Source organism: Marmota marmota, unplaced genomic scaffold (genome assembly GCF_001458135.2).
Source record: "Marmota marmota marmota unplaced genomic scaffold, marMar, whole genome shotgun sequence".
In the NCBI taxonomy this organism is placed as follows: domain Eukaryota; kingdom Metazoa; phylum Chordata; class Mammalia; order Rodentia; family Sciuridae; genus Marmota; species Marmota marmota.
Window position 1 is genome coordinate 729570 of NW_025999873.1, and position 26109 is coordinate 755678.

The 26109-nt window shown below is 41.0% G+C and overlaps 1 protein-coding gene across 10 annotated transcripts in view; it reads right to left on the reverse strand.

The window, feature by feature from the left end:
* Window positions 1–15100: 15100 nt before the first annotated feature.
* Window positions 15101–26109, reverse strand: part of Specc1 (sperm antigen with calponin homology and coiled-coil domains 1) — a 273402-nt gene continuing 262393 nt past the window's right edge. For 9 of the 10 annotated variants that reach the window (XM_048786146.1, XM_048786182.1, XM_048786138.1 and 6 more), the window contains one exon: window positions 15101–18609. In XM_048786146.1, coding sequence (XP_048642103.1) covers window positions 18520–18609 — 90 coding nt within the window. In that variant the 3' untranslated portion in view covers window positions 15101–18519. The remainder of the gene's footprint in view (window positions 18610–26109) is intronic. The other variant, XM_048786172.1, reaches the window with a different exon arrangement.

Below are 26109 nucleotides of genomic sequence, written 5' to 3' on the forward strand. Positions count from 1 at the left end.
ACCCCCCACCCCCGAAGAAGGGTAGCCTTAGGTCCTCCCACTGAGGAAAAACTTCCTGTTGCTTTAAATTGTAAATGGAATCTAGACAGGGGCTTGGAGCCAGGTCTGATTGAGATTTGCCAAATCCCGAGGCTCTACTTGTCTGCTTTCTGCTGGGAAACAGGTTTCCATTGTCTACTGACTAACTGAAGCCAGGAAGAAATCCTCCAAGGCCTGAGGACACAGAGTTTAGGCCGGTTCTGTCTGACTCATCTTGGAAGGATTGAGAGGCCAGCAAACATTCTTGGTCTCAGACTCTTGTTTCCCAAATTGCCATATATAATTAATTCCAGAATGAGAGCCTTTATAGAAGAGGCCTTGAAAGGGGGTTCTGAAAGGACCCCATTAACACTGTATCACCTGAGTTGTGGCTCCCAGGTGCCTGCCATTACAGCCTGTGATTCACCCTGTTGGGCCTTGGCTGGGCTTCTCCAGCTGGACACCCACCTCTAGGGATGAGGCCTGTCTGTGGGTTCAGACTCCATGGCACGAGTTACAAATACAATGCTCTGATGCGTTTCTAGCATGCAAGTTTTATTTTTTTTTACTTTTTTGGGTATCAGAGATTGAATTCAGGGACAGTTGAGCACTGAGCCACATCCCTAGCCCTATTTTGTATTTTATTAGAGACAGGGTCTCAGTTAAATTACTGAGGCTGGCTTTGAACTTGGGATCCTCCTGCCTCCGCCGCAGGGATTACAGGCGTGCACCACCCCGCCCAGCTAGCATGCAAGCTTTATTAAAATATTTTTTGGGGTGTGTGTGCGGGTCTCACAGGACATAGCTTCAAACTGTTTGGTGACTCCTGATGTACTCCTGGGATATTTTGGTTGGGTGTAAACCCCCGGTTTACAGGATTTAAAATTCATACTAATTTGATACAATTCCTGGTACTAGAATACACCTAATCTTGTTTAGACAAATTCGCCCAATTCCTTTATGGAAAAGGTTTTTATAAAAGGTAGCTGGAGAGGGCTGGGATTGTGGCTCAGCGATAGAGCGCTCGCCTTGCACAGGTGGGACCCGGGTTCCATCCTCAGCACCACGTAAAAATAAAGGCATTGTGTTGTGTCTATCTACACCTAAAAAAAAAAAAAAAGTAGCCCAGCAAATACTTGTATATCCAACTAACTCAGAGCCCCATGAGGCTTCCCTTTCCTTCCCACCCTCTAGACATCTCCATCAGAAAGATCTGATGGCCTTCTACTGACCCCAGGAGGCCCAGTCCTTCCACTTCCAAGGTAGCTACCCTGGGGCCCCCAGGCACCCCCATGACATTATAGTGATGCCAGGACATGGGGTGAACCAAAGAGGTAGTCATGAGATATTCAGGGCCCCCTTGTAACAGGGGTCCACTTCACCTTTTGAATATAGCGCTGAGGTTTTTGTATTTATTTATTGTGGTGCTGGGGATTGAACCCAGGGCCTTGTGCATGCATGCAAGCACTCCACCAACTGAGCTATATCCTCAGCCTCTGAGGCTTATTTTTAAAAGGGACACGTTTTCCTTTCCCTCTTCTCCCTCTCCCCCTCCCTAACCTGGGGGCGGGGAACAAAGTTACCTAGAGTTATCTGTGTTCCACAGGAAGGAGATATCTGCCAGAGGATCTGAGGAGTGAATAACTCCCAAATTCACAAGTGAATCCTAACACACCAGCAAGGTGCCCTGGGACCCCCTACCAGAGCACACCTGGAATGCAACCCTTGAGGAGTTCCTTTAAAATCCCCCTGTTCCTTCTGATGGGTAGAAACCACAGCCTCTGGGACAGGAGGAGTCCCCTGAGTTTCTCCTTTACTAGCAAAGCAATAAAACTCCTTTTCCCCAAACTGTGTCCTCATTATGAAATTTGGCATTAATTGGCACTCAGGGACAAGGACCAAACTTTTGGTTACATCTGAAAAGGGCACCTTAATATGAGCTTGCTATTAAAAGCATGGTGTGTGCTTTCCCACCTTAATTCTCAGCTTGACAGCTACCAAAAGTTTGTTACCTGCCTTCCTCATCCACCCTTAAATGACCTTATCAGCTTCAGAAGCCAGGTGCATCTTCAGGGCCAGGTTTTCTAAGGACCAATAACATTGGGGGCTGGGGAGGTGGCTCAGTGGCAGAGCGCTTGCCTAGTATGTGTGAGGCACTGGGTTCGATTCTCAGCACCACATATAAGTCAATAAATGAAGGTCAATCAACAACTAAAAAAAAAAAAAAAAGAATAACATTGTCCAGGAGCCACTGAAACTACAAATTCTGATTCTTCCATGGGAGAGTGCAAGAGTCCATCCAGCCAATCACAGACCACCTCAAGGTGAAGATATTAGGAAGCAAAGACCTTGGGAGGTGACTGTGGTCCTGGGGTGGAGGGACTGGAAGTGTAGCTCATGAGGTTCTGGGTTCAATCTCCAGCACCATAAAGAAAAAAAAAAAAAAAAGCCAAAACCAATACAAAGAATTAATGAGAAATAAATTTCTATTATTTATAAACTCCCCAGTCTGTGGTACTTTGTTGCAGCTAAGGCACCCACAGAGGAGCCAGAGGAGGACAGCCAGAAGTCAGTTCAGTGAGCCGGGAAGGATAGAGGCAGATAGCCACCCACAGGAGGTAAGGGGTACAGTTGGGTCAGTGAAGGGCCAAAGGGAAGGTGTGATTTTGGGGGGGCGGGGTTCATTCCACATCTTCCCCACTCTTTCCTGCCTCTGGGACAAGAAGCAATTGGTGACCCTGGAGAGAAAGGTCTTGGTGTGGGAGTGCCAGGAGAGGCAAGGGCAATGTGGCTCCTGAGAGCTCACTCAGGTCCCCAAGTGCCACCTTCTTTCTGATCTCTGGGGAAAAGAGCAAAGTCATCCCCTCACCCAAGACACACTGCTGTCAGGACCCGATCCTGGAACCATTGTCCTGAGAATGGGGACCCCTGGGAATGCAGACCACAGAGGTCAGGCTTCCAACAACCGCCTCAGCAGAGGTGTACAATTACCAAAGAGCTGAGCCCCAGCGAGCCCTCCATAGCATGTCACCTAGCCACCAGGGACCTGAGGTCTCAGGGAATTCCTGATGGAGAAACCCCCTTCTCCCACCAGGCATCGGAGACCCACCTATCTGGCACCTCTTGGAGCCTTTGGGATGTTGGGCTCCGTCTGGCGGGTGAGCCCAGTGGCTGTGGGGGCCGAGAGCAAGGACTTGGGCTTGTGACATCCCAATGGCGGGTGCTGTCTGTGGGAAGCAGTGGCTAGGTCCCTCTGTAAGTGCGTGGTCCCCTCTAGGACCTGAGGGGCCTGTCCTGCATGAGGAACTTGTCCTGGCTTTTTGGCTTTTGTCCTTGTTCCCCGAAGTTGTGCCCTCCCAGGAAGTCTGTGGGTGCCCCGAGAAGGCACACCTCCTTGGGGATCTGCAGGAATCGGTTGGCATGGGCAACGATTTCTTGCTGAGGAAAATGCACGCATTGCCACCGGCACGTTGTAGCAGACACTAAAGGGCCACCACCCGATAGCCCAGGCTAAAATAACACCGGTTTTGCTCATTGGAGGGGTATGCCTGTGTCAGGCAGGGCAGACCACCCCTACCCACCCACCCAGCACAAATCACAGCTGCGCGGATTGCTCTTCCTTTTTCCAGTGATTGCTTGGGCCCAGGGCACCGGACTATTTTGGCCAATGGGACAGAACCTGAAGGGGCTGGAGGTGGGTTCTGAGAAAGAACCTCGTGCTGCCTTTGAATACAGGGGTTCTGAACATAAACGGCAAGACCCTTGTTTAGTGTGTCGTTTGGAAAAGAAATACATACACAAACTCCTAGCTGAAGATGTGTTCCAAAGTGGGATTTCATTTCTAACCTTCACTGGATAGGGATTATTTCGTTGTTTTTTGTTTTCTAACTATAGACAGACACAATACCTTTATTTTATTTATTTATTTTTATGGGGTGCTGAGGATGGAACCCAGGGCCTCACAGGTGCTGCTCTACCAAGGAGCTACAACTTCTGCCCCTCTTTAGTTGTCTTTCAAATAAGAAACCACAGCAAATGCACTAAATAGCATTACCCAAAGGAGAAACTTCCTCTCCAGGACGCAGTTCCTTCTCTGCCACAGGTGGCTGTTGGTGGCATGCTGACTGGTGGCTGTGTGCACAGGCTTTGGTTGCTAGACCGTTTGGGTTTGAACCCTTGCCTTGCCTTGTTTTCTCCAAGCTCTGTCACTGTAGGCAAGTTATTTAACACTTCTGTGCCTCAGTTTCCTTATCTATACAAGACTAGTATCTGATATCATTGGTACCCCAAGCTCTTCAAATCCACGAGTTGCCAGTCCCGTTGTTTGTTTAGGAGAAGCCCGATTTCCATCCTGAGAAACGCATCATCATATATCGGCTCTCAGGTCACCACTGCTTTTGGAGGGAGACGACTCTAGTTTGCAAAAGGACTGGTTTATTCTTTGAGCAGGGAGACAATATTCACCCCAGCTGCTTGGGCAGGGATAGGAACTGACCCAGGGTAACTAACCACCAACTGGTTATGGACCTGTCAAAGCCTTTGGTATGGAAAGCAATGCTCACCCAGGCAGGGTGGTGGCAAGTCACCCAATGGATGTTTCCTTGGGCCTCCAAAGACCTGAACTTGAGGAGCGTTGCCTTTCTCTAAGGAGTTAGGATCTGAAATCAGTGTGGAAGAAAAATACCACCCAGGACATCTACAAGTTTTCTCTCAGCGGGGCCCAACACAGCCAAGTTTTCCTCTAGGGATGGGCTGAACACTAAATGAAGCTGATTTACAGTCAGGGGACATGTCGTACTCCAACTTTAAATACTGAAACCACACTCAGTGTCCCAGACACCCATGCGAAGCATGACTCAGGGGAATTGAGACTGTTGGAGGGAACAACATATGTCCTGCCTCACGCTTGCTCTGGGGCACGTGACCACTGATTGCAAAAGCAGGTGGCAACAGACACGTTCTTCTTCTTCTTCTTCTTCTTCTTCTTCTTCTTCTTCTTCTTTTTTTTTAATCTCATCTCCCCTCCCACCCCAAATATAGGCAGTCAAATTTGTGGGAGTTACAAATGTGACTTTGAAATTCTTCCCTAGGACTGAATGTGGTTCATCTTCCTTATCAAGAGCTGCATGTCCCTGTTGTTTGACCCTGTCTGGCCATTGGCAGAGCCCAGTGGTGGCTTCCGGCCCCTAAGAAGGTCTGACCTTCGCCATGATCCTGTCTTCAGACTTTGACTTTCTCAGAGCAAGGTTCCTTCCCCAGGCGGATGTGTTTTCTAGGATCAGAATTTTCAAACGGCCAAATCATCTAAGGTCACACATACCAGTAAGAGAAAGCTGTGGCTAACTTTTCCCATGTCCCACATTCTGTTTTGCTTCATTTTTCTGATAGGAGGGTAATGACATGCTTTAAGGAGGGATATAAATAGCATCCCAGATGGGCGAGTGGGAGGGGTGACAGGTCTTTTGCCCAACTCTACAAGATGTCCCAGCCAAATCTTCTTTTTTTCCCTTTTTATTTTTTATTTAGAGACAGGGTCCTGCTAAGTTGCTTAGGGCCTTGCTAAGTTGCTGAAGCTGGCTTATTATTATTATTGGTATTTTATTTTTTAAATTTTTTCTAATTAGTTATAAAGAATTTAGTTATATAAATTTTTTTCTAATTAGTTATATAGAATGCATTTTGACATACCATACATAAATGGAGTATAACTTCTCATTCATCTGGTTATACATGATGTAGAGTTACATCAGTCTTGTACTCATTATCTGCACATAGTAGAATGAATCGGACATTATTACCCTATCATTCCTACCTTCATATCCCCTCCCCTCCCTTCATTCCCCTCTGTCTAATCCAAAGTACCTCTATTATTCCCTAGGCCCCCTGCCTTATTGTGAATTAGCATCCAAATATCAGAGAAAACACTGAGCCCTTGGTTCTTTAGGATTGGCTTATTTCACTTAGCACGCTATTCTCCAGCTCCATCCATTCACCAGCAAAATGCCATAATTTCATTCTTCTCTATGGCTGAGTAATATATATACCATATTTTCCTTATCCATTCATCTGTTGAAGGGCACCTAGGTTGTTTCCATAATTTAGCTATTGTGAATTGAGCTGTTATAAACATTGATGTGCATCACTATAGTATGCTGATTTTAAGCTTTTTCGATATAAACTGAGGATTGGGATAACTGGGACAAATGGTAGTTTCATTCCAAGTTTTCTGAGGAATCTCCATACTGCTTTCCATAGAGGTTGCACCAATTTGCAGTCCCATCAGCAATGTGAGGGTACCTTTTCCCCCACATCCTTGCCAACATTTACTGTTGCTTGATAATTGCCGTTCTGACTGGAGTGAGATGAAATCTTTTTTAAAAAAATATATTTATTTTTTAGTTTTTTTTAAGGTGGACACAATATCTTTATTTTATTTCTATATGGTGTTGAGGATCGAACCCAGCGCCCTGCGCATGCCAGGCAAGCACACTACCGCTTGAGCCACATCCCCAGCCCGAGATGAAATCTTAAGACTAGTTTTAATTTGCATTTCTCTAATTGCTAAAGATGATGAACATTTCTTCATATATTTGTTGATTGATTGTATTTCTTCTGTGAAGTGTCTGTTCAGTTCCTTAGCACATTTATTGATTGGATTATTTGATTTAGGGGTGTTGAGTTTTTTGAATTCTTTTTTTTTTTTTTTTTAAGAGAGAGTGAGAGAGGAGAGAGAGAGAGAGAGAATTTTTAATATTTTTATTTTTTAGTTATCGGCGGACACAACATCTTTGTTTGTATGTGGTGCTGAGGATCGAACCCGGGCCGCATGCATGCCAGGCGAGCGCGCTACCGCTTGAGCCACATCCCCAGCCCTGAATTCTTTATATAACCTGGAAATTGATGCTCTATCTGAGGTACATCTGATTAAGATTTTGTCCCATTCTGTAGGTTCTCTTCACATTCATTGTTTCCTTTGCTGTGGAGAAGCTTTTTAGTTTGATTCCATTTTATTTAATTTGATTCCCATTTATTGATTCTTGATTTTACTTTTTGGACTCTAGGAGTCTTGTTGAAGAAGTCAGTTCCTAAGCCAACATGATGAAGATTTGGGCCTACTTTTTCTTCTGTTAGATGCAGGGTCGCTGTTCTAGTGCCTAAATCCTTGATCTACTCTGAGTTGAGTTTTGTGCATGGTGAGAGATTAAATTTCATTTTATTGCATATGGATTTCCAGTTTTCCCTGCACTATTTGTTGAAAAGGTTATCTTTTCTCCAATGTATGTCTTTGGCACCTTTGTCTAGTATGAGATAACTGTATTTATGGGGTTAGTCTCTGTATCTTCTTTTTTGTACCCCTGATCTACATGACTGTTTTGGTGCCAAAACCGAGTCGTCGTTGTTACTATAGCTCTGTAGTACAGTTTAAGGTCTGGTATTGTGATGCCTCCTACTTCACTTTTCTTGCTAAGGAGTGCTTTGACTATTCTGGGTCTCTTATTTTTCCAAATGACTTTCATGATTGCTTTTTCTTTCTTTCTTTTTTTTTTTTTAACCAGGGGTTGAACTCAGGGGCACTCAGCCACTGAGCCACATCTCCAGCCCTATTTTGTATTTTCTTTGGAGACAGAGTCTCACTGAGTTGCTTAGCACCTCACCGTTGCTGAGGCTGGCTTTGAAATCACATTCCTCCTGCCTCACCCTCCCAACTGCTGGGATTACAGGCGTGCACCACTGCACCTGGCTGCCTTTTCTATTTCTATGAAGAATGTCATTGGGATTTTAATTGGAATTACATTAAATTTGTATAGTGATTTTGGTAGTATGGCCATTTTGACAATGTTAATTCTGCCTATCCAAGAACAAGGGAGATCTTTCCATCTTCTAAAGTCATCTTCAATTTCTTTCTTTAGTGCTCTGTAATTTTCCTTGTAGAGTTCTTTTCACCTTCTTTGCTAGGTTGATTCCCAAGTATTTTATTTTCCTTGAGGCTATTGTAAATGGGGTAATCTTCCTAATTTTTCTTGCAATGGATTGATTCATCATTGATGTATAGGATCACATTTGATTTGTGGATGTTAATTTTTTTAATATTTATTTTTTAGTTTTAGGTGGATACAATATCTTTATTTTATTTTATTTTTATGTGGTGCTGAGGATTGATCCTCGTGCCTCACACATGCTAGGTGAGCACACTACCACTTGAGCCATATCCCTAGCTCCTATGGATGTTAACTTTATATCCTACTTATTTGCTGAATTCATTTATTAGTTCTAGAAGTTTTTTGGTGGAATTTTTGGGTCTTCTAAATAGAGAGTCATGTCATCGGCAAATAGTGATAGTCTGAGTTCTTTTCCTATTCGAATCTCTTTATTTTCTTTCTTTTCTTCTAATTGTTTTCACTAGAGTTTCAAAGACGATGTTGAATAAAAGTGGTATAAGAGGGCCTCCTTGTCTTGTTCCAGTTCTTAGAGGGAAGGCTTTCAATTTTTCTCCATTTAGAATGATGTTGGCCTTGGGTTTAGCAGATATAGCTTTTACAATGTTGAGGTATGTTCCTGTTATTCCTAGTTTTTCTAGTGTTTTGAACATAAAGGGGTGCTGTATTTTGTCAAATGCTTTTTCTGCATCTATTGAGATAATCATGATTCTTGTCTTTAAGTCTACTGATGTGATGAATTATGTTTATTGATTTCCATATGTTGAACCAATCTTGCATCCCTGAGATGAACCCTACTTGATTGTGGTGCACTATCTTATAAATATGTTTTTATATGCAATTTGCCAGAATTTTATTGAGAAATTTTGCATCTATGCTTATCAGGAATATTGGTCTGAAGTTTCCTTTCCTTGATGTGTCTTTGTCTGGTTTTGGTATCAGGGTGATACTAGCTTCTCATAATGAGTTTGGAAGGTTTCCTTCCTTTTCTATTTCATGGAATAATTTGAGGGGAATTGGTGTTAATTCATCTTTGAAGGTCTTATAGAAAGCAGTTGATCCAGGGCTTTTCTTAGTTGACAGGCTTTTGATGTCATCTTCTATTTCATTGCCTGAAATTGATCTGTTTAAATTATGTATGTTCTCATGATTCTGTTTAGGTAGGTCATAGTCTCTAGAAATTTGTCAATGTCTTCAAGATTTTTTTACTTTCTTGGAATATAAATTTTCAAAATAGTTTTTGATTGTCTTCTGTATTTCAGTAGTGTTTGTTGTGATATTTCCTTTTTCATCATGAATTTTAGTAATTTGAGTTTACTCTCTCTTAGCATGGCTAAGGGTTTATCAATTTTATTTATTTTTTCAAAGAAACAACTTTTTGTTTTGTCATAAACATGTGTGTGTTTTGTTTTACACACACACACACACAAACACACACACATATATATATATATATGGGGGGTACCAGAGATTGAACTCAGGGACACTCAACCACTGAGCCACATCCCCAGTCCTATTTTCTATTTTATTTAGAGACAGGGTCTCACTAAGTTGTTTAGTGCCTTGCTGGTGCTAAGGCTGGCTTTGAACTCATGATCCTCCTGCCTCAGCCTCTGGAGATGTTGGTAATTGCTAGGATTACAGGCATGTGCCACCATGCCTGGCTAAACATATATTTTTTTAAAATTATAAATAGGCACAATACCTTTATTTCATTTATTTATTTATTTTTTTAAATTTTTTTTATGTGGTGCTAAGGATTGAACCAGTGCCTCATACCTGTTTGGCAAGTGCTCTACCACTGAGCCACAACCCTACTCCTGTTTTGTCAATTTTGAATTTAATTATTTCCTGTCTTCTACTGTTTTTTGGTGTTGATTTATTCTTTTTCTAGGGCTTTGAGATGTAATGTTAGATTATTTATTTATTGACTTTCTGTTCTTTTTATTTTATTTTTTTAAGATGTTGATGAATCTTTATTTTATTCATTTATTTATACATAGTGTTGAGAATCCATCCCAGTGTCTCACACATGCTAGGCAAGTGCTCTACCACTGAGCCACAGCCACAGCCCAACTTTCTGTTCTTTTAAGGAAGGACCTCAATGCAATGAACTTTCTTCTTAGCACCTCCCTTATAGTGGCCCAGATTTTGATATGTTGTATCACTATTCTCATTTACTTCTGAGCATTTTTAAAAAAATTTCATCCCTGATTTTTTCTGCTATCCAGTGTTTATTCAATAGCATACTATTTAATTTTCAGGTGTTAAGAGTAGCTTCTATTTTTTAAAAAAAAAATTTTTAGACATCGAAGTACCTTTATTTTGTTCATTTATTTATATGTGGTGCTGAGAATTGAACCCAGTGACTCATACTTGCTAAGCAAGCCTCTATCACTGAGCCACAAACCCAGCTCTATTCTATTTTTTATCATTGATTTCTAATTTCATTCCATTATGATCTGATAGAATGCAGCATATGATCTCTCTCTCTTTTTTTTTTTTTTTTGTATTTGCTAAGAGTTGCTTTGTGGCATAAGATATGGTCTATTTTAAGTGTGTTCACTCATTGATGGATAAAATACTCTATATATGTCTGTGAAGTCTAAATTATTGGTTGTATTATTTTGTTCTGTAGTTTCTTTCTTTAGTTTTTGTTTGGAGGATCTATCCAGTGGTCAGAGAGGTTTGATAAAGTCACCCAGTATTATTGTGTTGTGATTTATTTGATACTTTTTGTGTGTGTGTGGTGCTGGGGATCGAACCCAGGGCCTCGTGTATGCAAAGCAAGCACTCTACCAACTGAGTTATATCCCCAGCCTGATTCTTGAATTTGAGATGGGTTGTTTGAGGTATATAGATGATCCATTGTTTGGGGCATAAATATTTATGATTTTTATGTCTTATTGATGTATAATTCCCTTAAGCAGGATGAAATGTCCTTGTCTCTTCTGATTACCTTTTGCTTGAATTCCATTTTATCTGATGTGAGGATAGTAACCCCTGCTTATTTACAAGATCCATGTGAACGGTACGTTTTTTCCAATTCTTTCACCGTCAGTCTGTGGATGTCTTTTCCTGTGAGGTGAGTCTCTTAGAGACAGCATATTGTTAGGTCTTGTTTTTGAATCCAATCTGCCAGTCTTTGTCTTTTGATTGACAAGTTTAGGCCATTTATGTTCAAGGTTACTATGGAGATATGATTTATATTCCCAGTCATTTTGATTTATTCCTGGTTTTTAATTTGAATGTTTCTCCTTTGATGGGTTATTCCTTTAGTGTAGTTCTTCCCTTTGCTGTTTTTCACTTTTTCTTTTCATTTTATCTTCACGGAATATTTTGTTGAGAATGTTCTGTAGTGCAGGCTTTCTAGTTGTAACTTTTGTTTATCATAAAAGTTTTTAATTTCATCTTCAAATCTGAAGCTTAATTTTGCTGGATATAGAATTCTTGGTTGCATCCATTTTCTTTCAGAGCTTGGTATATATTATTCCAAGACCTCTTAGCCTCTCATATTTGATTTTTCCATTTCATTCTTTAGGTTTGGGTAATTAAAAAAATTTTTTTTAGTTGTCAATGGATCTTTGTTTATTTAGTTATTTATATGCAGTGCTGAGAAATGAACCCCGTGCCTCACTCATGCTAGGCAAGCGCTCTACCACTGAGTCATGACTCCGGCCCCAGGTTTGGGTAATTTTCTGATATTATTTCATTGAAAAGATTGTGCATTCTTTTGGTTTGTATCTCTGTGCTTTTATGTATCCTGGTAAATCTTAAATTTGGTCTTTTTGTGTTATCTGTTATTTCTTGGAAGTTCTGTACATGGTTTCTTAACATCTTCTCTCCACGGTCAACTTTTATTTTCATGATTATATATTTTGTCTTCACTGCCTGAGAGTCTGTCTTCCAAGTAGTCTATCTGTTGGTGATACTTCCCATTGAATTTTTTTTTTAATTAGATTTTTTTAGAGAGAGAGAGAGAGAAAGAGAGAGAGAGAATTTTTTTTTTTAATATTTATTGTTTATTTTTCAGCAGACACAACATCTTTGTTTGTATGTGGTGCTGAGGATTGAACCCGGGCCGCACGCATGCCAGGCATGCACGTTACCGCTTGAGCCACATCCCCAGCCCATTGAATTTTTAATTAGGTTTATTGATTCCTTCATTTTGAGGATTTCTGCTTGATTTCTTTTCAGAATCTCTTTATTTATTTATTTTTTTTAAAGAGAGAGAGAGAGAGAGAGAGAGAGAATTTTAATATTTATTTTTCAGTTTTCGGCAGACACAACATCTTTGTTTGTATGTGGTGCTGAGGATCGAACCCGGGCCGCACGCATGCCAGGCGAGCGCGTTACCGCTTGAGCCACATCCCCAGCCCCCAGAATCTCTTTATTAAAGTGATCTTTCACCTCCTGAATTTTATCTGATTTCATTCCTTACATTGCTTTTACATCGCTCAGTTTAACTATGTACATTTTATATATATATATAAATAATTGGATACCATACCTTTATTTTATTTATTTGTATGTGGTGCTGAGAATCGAACCCAGGGCCTTACACATGCCAAGCAAGTGCTCTACCACTGAGCCACAGCCAGAGCCTCTTAACTCTGTACATTTTAAACTCCTCTGACATTTCGTCTACCGTATTGTTAATGGATTCTATTATTGGAGAATCTTGGTTTGTTTGGAGTGATTTGTTCCCTTGTTTTTCATGCTGTTTGTGTGTCTTCCCAGCTAGCTGTGTGGATCTGAGGCAGTACAGTTTCTACCCTGTAGACTTACAGTGTCCCTGAAGGTTTTCAGTACCTCGCCTTTAAGGGGAAGAAACAAACAAACAAACAAACAAACAAAAAACAGCCCAATGAAAATAATACACAGCCTTAAACCAAGTAGCTCTACTAAGACATCTACCGTTTTTGTTTTGTTGGAATAAACAGAAATGATGTTTTCAATTACTGCCTACAATACAAACAGTAAATTTGCAAAAGAGTTTACAATTTCAAATGGTGGACAAAGAGAGAACAGAGTGGTATAGGATGTGATGTTTATGAGGAAGGAAGAGAAAAGATAAAAGTAAAAAATTATAGGAAGGGCTGGGGCTGTAGCTCAGTGATAGAGCACTTGCCCAGCATGTGGGAGGCCCTGGGTTCAATTCTCAGCACCACATATAAATAAATGAAGAAAATAAAGGCCCATCAACAACCAAAAAATATATTTAAAAATTATAGGAAGAGTGAAAGAGGGATTAATAGAGGTTGGCTTTAGCAGGAGAAAAGAGAATCCAGGGAAACAGATAACAGGAAAAATATATATAAAGTAAAAAAAATTTTTAAATTAAAAATTAAAACACACACACACACACACACAAACAAAACTGTAATATACTATCCATACATTCCAGGCTTCAATGAACCAATGCATAAAAAATACTTGGTTTAAAAAATGGTAGACATGTGAGAGGAAAAAGAGAAAGAGAGAGAGAGAGAGAGAGAGAGAGAGAGAGAGAGAGAGAGAGAGAGGGAGGGAGGGAGAGATATCAAGATCGATCTCAAGGAAAAATTGTTTCCATTGGAACTCAACTTTCTTAGTTCTCCTTCTCAGTAGTTAGGTGGAGTTGTCTGGGGTAGGATGCTGGCTCCACTCTCCACATGGGTGGGGTTGCTAGGGTAAGGGTTAGTTGTGCAGGTGGAACTCCTGGAGGCGGGGTGCAGGCTTAGGTGTGCTCCAGTCTCTTGGCTGGGTGCCAGTCGGTCTGGAGATTTTACATCAGTGTGTTTCCAGCACTCAGCAATTGCCATTCCACCCCACCATATCTTTTTATGGCATATGTTTCATAATCTAAAAAAGTCGCACTGAAGTTTTGGTAGGGCGGTGAGTTAAGTTAGATTGCATTCATTTAAAGAGCCTGGGAGGTTTGGAGATTCTACTTGGAAACATACTGTATCGTTTCATTCATGATACTAGAAATAAAACCAGCAAAGAAAAAAAGGAAAAAATGAAAGGCTTAGGGAGGTCAGGTTTCAAATTTCTCCCCAGGGTCTTTCCCACTTCTGGAGAATGCTGCCAACAATTGTTCACAAGACTGACCACCGCCCTGAACGCCAGCTGGATGTGGAGATGTTTCTTCCCGGGAGTTCCATGGTGAATTCCAAGTTGGAATGAGGGCAATTGGCAGCTGGATGGTTCCCATAATTAATAAAAAATTATTTATACAACAATAGCAACTGCTGCTTATCTGGTTGAGGTATTCCGAGCAAACTCCACCCTCAAGGGGCTCAGATGAAGTATAACTAAACAGCCCAAGAATCCCAGCCCTTCTCACATGAGAAAGGCAAGCCCTCTATGGGCTGATGAGGCATAGGATAAGTAGATTCCCCAGGAATTGTTCAGTCCTCCTGAAAGCAGAGACCACATTGGGCATTGTGTGTAACAGACCTTGTTAGAATCCTCCTACCTGATGCCTCAATTTTTTTAAAAAATATTTTTTAGTTGTAGTTGGACACAATACCTTTATTTTTATGTGGTGCTGAGGATCGAACCTTGCATGTGCTAGGCCAGTGCTCTACCACTGAGCCACAACCCCAGCCCTGATCCCTCATTTAATATGACCACTTCATGGATCTTCCTGGGTTGGGGATTTCCCCCCTACTGTTGCTACGGTTTGAATGTGTCTCCAAAAAATCATGTTATTAGAACTTAAACCCCCAGAATCTGACACACACAGTGCCTTGGTGTCAGCAGACACTGGCATCCTGTGTCATTTAAAATTTATATCCACTTTGTTTCAATCTCGGCACAACCCTCCCATTTAGCACCTGGGCCTTGGTTGGCATTTGGTCACACGTTTAACACTAAACACATCCTGTGCACCTCTGCACAGCCTGGCAGCATCCAGGAAGGGTCTTGAAGGGTGATCTTCACAAGAACCCGTATTACAGCAAGACAACCGTGGAGGGGAGGAAGCGGAGGAGCCCTCTGGCCTCTAGTCCCTTGTGTTAAGTTCTCAGAATTCCTGGAAATTGCAGTGAGGGCCGTGACCCATGAGGAACATGTACATAGGATGCTGTTTGAAAGCAGACTCAATGTAAGCTTGGTGGTTTGAAAGCATGCTAATGATGAATGTCACTGGGGAAAAATAATCGGACAGAAACAAAATATATTTATTAGAAATATTACAGTCACACATCTTACACTTTCAGGTTAATACATCTATGTTAGCATGTCATGTCCTGACAGTGCTTGGTTCGATCTAATGTGCTCTTTGTAGAAACTGGGCCATGGACGTAGCAAGTGTCCTCAACTAATGCAGTTAAAAATCAGTGAACTACACAGGATGTTATGGGTTCAGCAAAACTCCAACCTGGGTCAGAGGACTGAAATGGCCAGTGAGCAAGGGCAAAAAGTATTAAAAATATTTTTTAAAAAGGCTGAGAGGTTGTATGTTCTACTGCTTCTCAAAATGGCCCTCAAAATGTGGAATGGTAAGAACTAACTTCTGGGTTTGGTAGGTGGGCTTGTCTCTAAGGAAGAGAGTTCACCATCTCCACAGGCCAGTGACACATCCACCCCTCCATGGGGAAGAGGGAAGGCAGAGATTGAGAACTGACATTTGTCGGTGGTGGGGAGGAGAACACAACAGCTCTCTGTTCTCATGAGATGGCTAATCACTCTGATAATTTTTTTTTTTTTTTGAGATGGCATCTTGCTATGTTGTTATATTGTCCAGGCTGGCCTCAAACCTTGGGACTCAAGTTATCCTCCTGTCTTGGCCTCCCAAGTAGCTGGGACTACTGGTGGCTGCCACCATGCTCAGCAGGACATTTTTGTCTTCCACCCATAGCATTTACTTTGGATGATTTCTACAAGAGCTGCCCATCAACAACAGAACAAAGGACAAAAAACAGAAGACCAACATTGTTTCTGAGGTGTGAAGGGCCTAGGAGGCAGGTTCCTCACAATGCTGTCCTGGGGAACACCAGCCCTACCACCAGTCAGCTGAGAAGCAATCCAGGAGGCAACTCCTCAGTGCAGAGAACTGCCAACTTCTCTTTGTATCTTAAATAACTTCTCAGGATCTTGTATTTTGCAGCTTTTATGTAAAAATCATACATTAAATTTTTTTTCTGCAGAACCACCAAATAATTTTAAATTAAGTACCAGCTGCGGGGGAGACGGAAGAATCATGGCTATGATGGTCTCTAAAATCCTCAAGACAGACAACTGGAAATGGTACAATTTGCTGAGAACTAGAGAAAACATAAGAAATACTACTTAATTTTCTTAGTTTACCAGTTTTTCACCGTCAGTTTTGTGCTCTGAATGGTCCTAAAACTTGCACCTCCACACTCAGATCACCTCTTCAACAGTAAGGGAAACTCCTTGAATTTTAAGAACAAACTGCACGTGGCAGTTTGTTTCACAGGACGTTTTCCCCTCCTTCTTTACTGACAAAGAAGGGATAAGTGTGGCCAGTCATGGGTAACGTGGGCTCCTACTGGAGACGGCACGACTACACATAGCTCTGCCTGGCCCAGAGCTCCTCTGAAGCCCTTTTCACATCATCATTGCAAACAGAGTGTCAGTCAGGCTGACCATCCCTCGGTGAACCCCAAGACCTCAACTGCTTGTCCCATACAAAACCCTGGGGTAATCCCAGTTTAGGCACTACCACCCACAGCTCAACCCGACTAGTTGGAATATACGTCTCTCCACTTTGATGGTGGCAAAGGAGAAGCTTGGGAATCATGAAGATGCGCCAACAATGTCAGCTTCGATGTTAACACAGGTGCAGGAAGCAGCACAGGCAGGGACTTTCATTTGAACACATTCAGCTGAAGGAGAAAGTTAAAACTGTTACAGCTGAATCCCAAGCTTCCATTCGAAAACAAGGGGCTAGTTACATAATGAATGCTGGTCCCCAAGCAACTGCTTGGGAGCTTGACTGCTGCACGGCTGTGGGGTCACAAAACGAGTCCCCGAGGCCTCGGAATGACACACCACACATCTCTGCTCCCATTCCAGATATTCTGACTCACTGATCCAGGGAGGCTGGGCATGTGGCTTCTAGAAGCTCCCCAGAGGATATGGATACAGAGCCACAGCTGAGAACCACAGACCAGACTGGAAGGCAGAAACTCCAGCCCTATAGAGGTCACAACAGTTTGAGAATGAGGGCTGGCCTCACCCAGTAGACACCTCTGGGAAAAGTTAACCTGGAGGAGGGGAAAGAGCCCATACCACTCCCAAGACAGGGAGTGGACTCCATAACCTGTCCCTGAATGAGTGGCTCAGATCAGCAATCAGGATTCACTTTAAAGAATTTTGGCAGTAGTTGTAATTCTGGGGGACTTAATGTAAAGACATCCTTTGTCAGAGGGGTACTAACAGCTATTTGGCACTTAAAACAGCAAGTCATGGACATTTACACATCTACCTTGACTGCCTGTGTGAATGGGCCCCCTCATTTGCTACAGAATACATTTATTTGTCCAAGTAGAAGACCAGCCACGATGGATACCTAGACTGAGCACCTTGGGAGGTCCCTGCCTCTACTAGGGTAACCAGTAGGATATTAGGGGAAATGCATTTCCCTCCATTCAGTTATATTGGAGCCATCAAAGCCCACCCCCAAGAGCTTCTTTTTGTCATGCAAATGTAAAAGGCCCAGTATGAAGTCCCAAGGACTAAGTCGCCTGGAGTTGGAATACTGTTTGGATTTGCTGTCTATCCAGAATCCAGAGGGACATACATCCTCAGCCTGTTTGTGCAAAAACATAAAGACCACAACATACACAACATTGCACACACACAAGTGACTATCAAGTTCTTCATGTGTGACAAATGTGCGTGGGTATGAATAGGAGGTGAATAAATGGGATAGAAGGTGCTGTGGACAATGACTGTGGTTTCCCTTTCAGCCCGTAAACCGTCCACTGTACACACTTCCTGCTATGAGACACCTCAGGGGACCTTCAGCAAGGCACCGCAGGCTCCTTTGCATATTGAAGACTCAAATAGTTGAGTTCTACAGAGCCAAAGTGTTTCCAAGGTTGCTTTGAAGCAAAGCAAAAGTTTCTTTGTTTTTTATGTTTTGTGGGGTGGTTGACAAGGGCAGTTTTTATGAAAGCAAAAGCCAGGGATTTTAAGTAAAAAACCCAAAAATCAAAAAACAAAAAAACTGGTTTGGAGGTGTTGTACCTCAAGAATCTCTGTGCAGATTACGCATCAAGTCACCATGTGGGATTGGTGACGTCCTGGGTTCTTTCTCACAGAAATATGCCTGTGGGATCTTGGTTTGGAAGAAGGAAGGCCATCCTCTTTAGAAACCTGCCATGGAAGAGCAAAGATTCCCCAACTTATACTCCAAATGCATTTGCATTTGCAATAGGGACACTGCAGAATCCAGCTCTAGTTTCTTCTTTGAGTGTTGATTCACTTGGTTTGAGCCTTTCTTAGAAATCCAGGAGGCTGGACAGTGGGCAGAGCAAGATTGGTGGCAACCAGGTACTTCCAGGACAAACCAATGTTGGTGGCAGCTAATTCTTTTGGGCCCTGAGGTTTAAGTCTCAAAGTACTTGTAGATCTGGGCCACATACTGCATCACGCTCTGCCAGTCAGGCCGGTCAGTGTACAACATCTCACTGAGCTCCTGCAGGGAAAAGGAAAGGGGACAAGTTACAAGGGGAACATCATAGACCTCTTCCCACTAAGGGACTCATATCCAGATCTTGGCGTTTACTGCCTGAAAACTCTCCACCTACACAACGATGTAGTGCTAAATGTGCCAAGGTAAAAAAGACTTTTCATCCTATTTATTCCCTTTTAAAAGATGCAAGACATGGCCTCTTGTTGCTTTTGTTGTTAAACATGACAGCATTAAGAAAGATCTGCAAACAGATGATCTCAGTCATAAATTTGCTATCAGAAAATGATTTCTGTTTTCCTTAATTACAGTCACATATAAGTAAATTAGTCTCTGACTTCCAGGGTTCCATAGCAGTGCTCATGTTAAGTGTACTCTCTGCTTCTTCATGGACTTTTTCATATGCCATTCCCCACGCTGCTGGGTTGTTTGGCTGGCTCCCACTGTGCTGGATACACCCTGTCTAAGGGGACTGCTGCCCAAGGTTGACAAGACATGTAGTTTATGTTCACTTCTTCACTGTTCCAGAGTTCACAATGAACATCTCTGTGCAGGACTGTTTCCTTCCATTGAATTACTTAAGAGAAATTCCAAAGAACAGAGTTGAGCCAATATAAACACTTATTTTGCTAACATTAAGTCATATCATTTAATGTGTGAGTTTTTGTTGTTGTTTATTGCATTAATTTAGTAAATTTCTTGTATTTACATATTTACTTTTGCTAACCTCTTCCTCTTATTTTAAAAATTTCATTTATTTATTTTTGCTAACTTTTCAATGCACAAGCTAATACAGAGGCTATAAAGTGACAGGGAAGAGGACTAGGCATTCTGCAGAGCAGTAGGTCGAGCTTTTTCAAAATTTGTGCCACTGGATTTGTTTAATAATTAACTTTGGGTCTGAATTTGTATTCTTTTGTGGTCACAGGAGAACAATAGGAAAGAACCTTGATGGAAAGCCAGAAACAAAGATGCAATGGAAAAAATAAGGCTGAACTGAGTACATCTGTTCCTGGGTGGTGACACAACTAGCTGAGGTTGTTAACCAGCCATTTATCCTCTGATTCAACAACATCTAAATATATTTTGCTTCCTGGTTATGCTAAAATTATCAGTGTATCATTCATTATTCATTGAGAAGGGGTCAAAAAGGAGTAAGTGGAACAATCTACACAGATATGCCTAGAATAATTTTAAAAGAAAGAACAAAATTTCCCCAGATTACAAGGATCAAAAAGTCTCTTTCCATGTGGGCATGGTGGAGCATGACTGTAAAATCCCAGCTGCTCCAGAGGCTGAGAGGCAGGAGAATCACAAGTTTGAGGCCAGCCTTGGCAACTTAGTGAGACTTTGTCTTAAAAATAAAGGGGCTGGAGATGTAACTCAGAGGTGAAAGTATCCCTGAGTTCAATCCCCAGTACCAGAAAAAAACCAAGAACATGATCAAGAAAGAAAAAACAAGATCAATAAATGAGACTTTATAAAAATTAAAACCTTGGGCTGGGGTTGTGGCTCAGTGGTAGAGCACTTGCCTAGCATGTGTGAGGCCCTGGGTTCGATTCTCAGCACCGAATATAAATAAATGAATAAAATAAAGGACCATCAACATCTAAAAAATATTTAAAAAAATAAAATAAATAAAATAAAAATTAAAAACTGCTCTGAGAAAGAGAGTGTTAAGAGAATTAAAAGTTACAGAGTGTGTGGCTGGGGTTGTAGCTCAGTGGTAGAGTGCTTGCCTTGCATGTGGGAGGCACTGGGTTTGATTCTCAGCACTGCATATAAACAAAACAAATAAATAAAGGTCCATTAATAACTAGTAAAATATTTTAAAAAAGTTACAGAGTGGGAAAAAATAGCTAAAAATCACATATGATAAAGGACTTTTATACAGAATATTAAAAAATTTTAGGGCTGGGGCTGTGGCTCAGGGGTAGAGTGCTCCCCTAGCATGTGCGAGGCCCTGGGTTTGATCCTCAGCACCACATAAAAATAAATAAATAAAAGTATTGTGTCCAACTACAACTAAAAAATAAATATTTTTTTAAAAAATTTAAATCCAATAATAAGAAAGCAATCTGATTTAGAAATGGGCAAAAGAGGGCTGGGGATGTGGCTCAAGTGGTAGCAAGCTCGCCTGGCATGTGTGCGGCCCGGGTTCGATCCTCAGCACCACATACAAACAAAGATGTTGTGTCTGCTGAAAACTAAATAAATAAATAAATATTAAAAAAAAAAAAGAAAGAAATGGGCAAAAGATTTGAATAGACACTAGACCAAAGAAGATATGTGGCCAATAAATAGCATATGGAAAAAAGCTCAACATAATTTGCCAGTCGAGAAATGCCAATTAAAACAAGATAATCCCCTACCTACCATCCCACCCTACACTGGGGAATGAACCCAGGGGTGCTCTATCACTGAGCTACATTCCCAGCCCTTTTTATTTTTTGAGATAAGGTGACTAAGTTGCTGAAGCTGGCCTTGAATTTGTAATCCTGACTCAGCCTCCCAAGTAGCTGGAATTATAGGCATTATATACTTGGCAAGGTACACCCCTATACCTTTTAGAATGGCTAAAATCTAAAAACACAGCAGTACCAAAAGTTGGTGAGGATACAGGAGCAAAAAAAAACAAAAACAAAAAAAAACCACCTCTTTTCAACTTACTTTTTACAATTAAAACCACTGCAATAAAAACAGTCAGCTGGGGGCTGGGGATGTGGCTCAAGCGGTAGCACGTCCGCCTGGCATGCGTGGGGCCCAGGTTCGATCCTCAGCACCACATACAAACAAAGATGTTGTGTCTGCCGAAAAAAACTAAAATAAATAAAGAGAGAGTTTAAAAAAAAAAACAAAAAAAAAAACAGTCAGCTGGGCGTGGTGCTGTGAGACCATAATCTTAGTGATCAAAGGATTGCAAGTTCAAGGCCAGTCTGGGCAATTTAGCAACCAGTTTTAAAAAGCTTTAAAATAAAAGGCTGGGGCTGGATGTGATGGTGCACACCTGTAATCTCAGCAGCTAGGGAGGCTGAGACAGGAGGATCAGGAGGCGCTAAGCAACTCAGCAAGACCCTGTCTCTAAAGAAAATACAAAATAGGGCTGGGGATGTGGTTTAGTGGTCGAGTGCCCCTGAGTTCAATCCTCGGTACAAAAAAAAACAAAAATAATAATGAAGGACTTTACATTGACTACATTTAAATTTATTAAAAGAGNCCCCCGCCCCCCCCCCCCCAAAAAAAAAAAGGCTTGGGATGTCACTCAGGGGTAGAATGCCCTTGCATTTAATTTGCAATACCGAAGGTATTAATTTGCCCAATAATTTTCCAGACAAGCAAACATACAAGAAAGCAGCAAGTGGATGCCAGGGTGAACAGGGCTGGGGTTGTGGGGCAGTGCTTGACAGCAGGATGAAAACTAGGGGCAATTTTTTTTTTTTGGTTGGGTGGCGGGTACAGGGATTGAACTCAGGAGCACTCAACCACTGAGCCACATCCCCAGCTTTATTTTGTATTTTATTTAGAGACAGGGTCTCCCTGAGTTGCTTAGAGCCTCACTGTTGCTGAGGCTGGCTTTGAATCCGAGATCCTCCTGCCTAATATATAATGGGGAGGGTGTCCAGGTAGCATTCAACCTAGAAGAGGATCCCATAGCCCCTGACTTAATGTTGATGCAGACCTTCTCAGAGGAATTTGTGCTAAAGGCATTGGCTAGCCCTATTCACTTAAGAGAAAAGGTGAATTTAGTGAAATTCCTGCATCTCTGTGATAGTATCTAGATAATAAAGCCCCAAGTGGATAATCAGAGAAAGTGACATATGAGATTTTTTGTTTGTTTTGCCAGGAAACATACAGTTATACTCATTTGGCCATCTAATGGACCTATGGTCTTTTTTTGAACATGATCCAAAGTTAGGGTTTGAAGCCATCTGTCTTACAAAAGCCAGACCTCATGATATAGGATCAAAGAAGTCCCCCCCACCAAGAGATTTTAACTGGATTTTTTTTTTCAACTAATGATACAAAAATCTAAAGAAACTTGTGAAGCAAAACAACTGCAGAATCCCTCTAGATGTTTATAATTGCTTTTAAATAATAATTTTCATTCTGATTAATATAAAATATTAATTTATGATTTAATGGGTTATTATGAAGCAAATATTATGTATAATGACCAACCAGATTAAGAACAGGCCCCTTCCCTTTCACAATCCGCCTTGACAGGTTGTCATTTGTGTCTTTCAGAATCTTTTGCAACACTAATCTGGCAAGAAGAAAACTACTATTCATATGAAGCTGATTCTGATTTTAAGATACAGAGATTAAGTACCCTTTACAATTGCTATACCAGTGCTAATACAAAGAAATGATTCTTCAATGAGGTGGATACTATGTATGGTTTCCCATGGAATAAGAATCTAATTCTGGGCTGGGGTTGTGGCTCAGCGGTAGAACTCTCGCCTCGGACATGCGAGACCCTGGGTTCGATCCTCAACACCACGTGAAAATAAATAAGTGAAGTAAAAGTACTGTGTCCAACTACAACTAAAAAATAAATATATAAAAAAAGAATCTAATTCATGGAATGCTAAAGACAAATAAAATGGAAGAGAAAAAAGTTCCAGCCAGGATGAAAATGAATTTGATTTAAAAAATAATGACTATGATTTTCCTCAATACTTTGGTGTTAATGAGCTTATAATTAACATCAGAAATGTACTAAAGTTTCCTATGTTATTCACTTAATAACACATAGTTGTTAATTACAATCCATAACCTGGAATTGTTCTAAGAACCTTTTAACTTAGTTAATAACAAAGGCAAGTCATGTGTATGCCCATGTTCATGCAAGTACTATTCACAACAGCTAAATCTGGAAGCATCCCCAGCGTCCAAAGGATGAATGGATGAGCAAAGGTGTGGAATAGACATAAAATTGGGATACTATTCAGCCTTTAAAAGGAAGGAAATCTGAACATATGCTAAACATGGATAAATGCTGAGGACATTATACTATGTTAAGTAAACCAGCTGGAAGGACAAATACTGTATGACCAAAGATTATGTATGACAAATACCACTTATACAAGGTACCTGAAATAGGTAAATTCATAGAGACAGAAAACAGAATGGTGTTTGCCTGGCTGGGGATGAAAGAATGAGGAGTCAATGTTTAATAGGCACAGGATTTTAATTTTATAAGATAAAAAGAGATGGAGGGGATGTGAATATACTTAACACCACTTAAAAATGGCTAAAATGGTAAAGCTTATGTGTATTTTACCACAATAAAATAAAATCAATATCATTTATTGACTTAGATGATTATACTAAATGTTTAAAAAGACAGTTGGAAAAAAAGTAAGGCTTCTTGCTCTTGGGAGATTATAACCTTGTGGGGGTGGAGGGAATGGAAATATGCCATATAATCAGATGAATCATCATATAATAGGGCATGGGGATATCAAACTATGAATAAATTGTGCTTTAAGAGCCCAGAAGGTAGACAGGGCTGTCATAGAAGCAGTGTTACCCAGTGGTGATGGGCATTGGCTCTAGAGTCTGCCTGCCTGGCTCGGATTCTTGCCTCTGATACTCATTAGCCAAGTGATCTTTTTTATTAACTGCATGTGCCCCTGTCCCACCTGCATCATGTATCTACCTCACAGGACTTCTGTGAGGGTTCAGGAGGGTCAATATATGGAAAAATCCTGTGTGTGATATATAGTAAATAGGAGAAAAATGTGTGTGTGCGTGTGTGTGTGTGCGCGCGTGCAAGCCTAATTAAGCTCAAGGTAACTATTGAAGCACACATAAAGTTTACACCAGAGTAGGCTCAGTCATGCCTAACATATATTTAAAATCCTGAGTTGTAATGACATTACTCCATTGGGGCCCCGAGGAACACTGTGTGACTATCCTGTTGGCTGCTCCAGCTCACTTGGTGAGCAAAAGCCCTCATGGGCTAAATGAACAATGAAACAGTGTCCCCCCACCAAGCCACAGACACATCAGCCCTGAGGACACATTACGGTTGTCCTGTGATAATGACAATGATGCCATATATCCTCTCTTACCCAATGCTTTCTGTAAGGAGTTGCTCACCCGTGTGATGTGGCAAGATAAATCTCTCTCATTACACAGTGGCTGGGGAGGAATGCTGTCTAAAATTTGGGAGACACTGTAGAACTTCACTTTTTAAAGATCTTATCCTTGTTAATCTGCTATACCCAGAAACCTAGCTGTACTTAAATATGTAAGTATACATGGAAATTTTTCCTGCATAATCTTAATAGAACTTAATCACAGATGGGGTTAATTATGATTGTCACTTCTGATTGGATGTAGTTTTAAAAGTGTTGAAGGAGCATCTCATTATTAACCTGACTCCATTTTGCTTCTCCCAGATCTTTCCTTTTCTGAGTTGCTCTTTCAAAACCTCAGTGTATTTTAAATTCCAGGATCGCAGGGGCTGATAAACATTCTGAGAACTAAATGGAGACTGTTCCCTAAGTAGTGGCAATTTCCTTGAGACTAATAAGATTCTGGATGACCAGGCCCAAGATAATGATCAACCAGATTATGACCTAACTGGGATTGCCTTTGTTCTCTCACAGCTATATAACCTCAAGGTAGCTCCTGATTCCCCAAAGACAACCCTAAGATCTGTCTTCCCAGTGTGGCTGCACTGAAATTGAAGTTCTCTTCTTGTTTCACCACTGACTCCTCTACCTGTTTTGTTTTTTTTGAGTGGGGGATGAGTGGCTAAATCTAATCTGTTGGGACCCCTAGAGTCGGGCTTCTGCGCTGGGACTGTGGTAATCGTGTCGAGTATAACTCAATACATGGCTTTTCAGTCCGTTTCAAGATACTGGAAAGTAGAGGCTGTGAGTGTAGCTCGGTGGTAGGATAGGTGTCTATGCTCAAGGGCCTGGGCTCAGTCTCTATCACCAATAAGATATTTAAAATCAAATTTAAGAATGTAAGAAATTTCTACTTTGCTGTATAAACTGGTTACATTGCTTACAAACATTCCTGAATGCTTTCAGGATTAGTTATCATGTCAGCAGCCACTTGCAACTGTCTACACAAATGAAATTGTTGGCTCCAACAATCAGGTCAACAAAATTATCTCATTTATGTCCCAGGTCACTAACTTCTACAATGCCTTAGATGAAAATTAAGAAAAAATAGCAAATTTAAAAAGAAGCAAATATTACTATAATACTAGAAAGAAAAAAATATTCTTTGTATAATATAATTTCCTAACAAGTTCTTATCATTTCTGGTCCTTATGTAAACTGTTTGTACTTATTGGTTGTCCCACTATTTCCACACAGTATAAATCAGATTCCTCTGACTTCATCATGGTTAGATGTGTAGGGCCCCTTACTCCCTTTTTAATTTCTCTGGACTTAAATATACATAATAGGGATATTTGTTTTAAACCCTTTGTTTAAAAGAATTTGGGCTCACTTAGACTCTTGTTTGTGTGTCTATAACTAC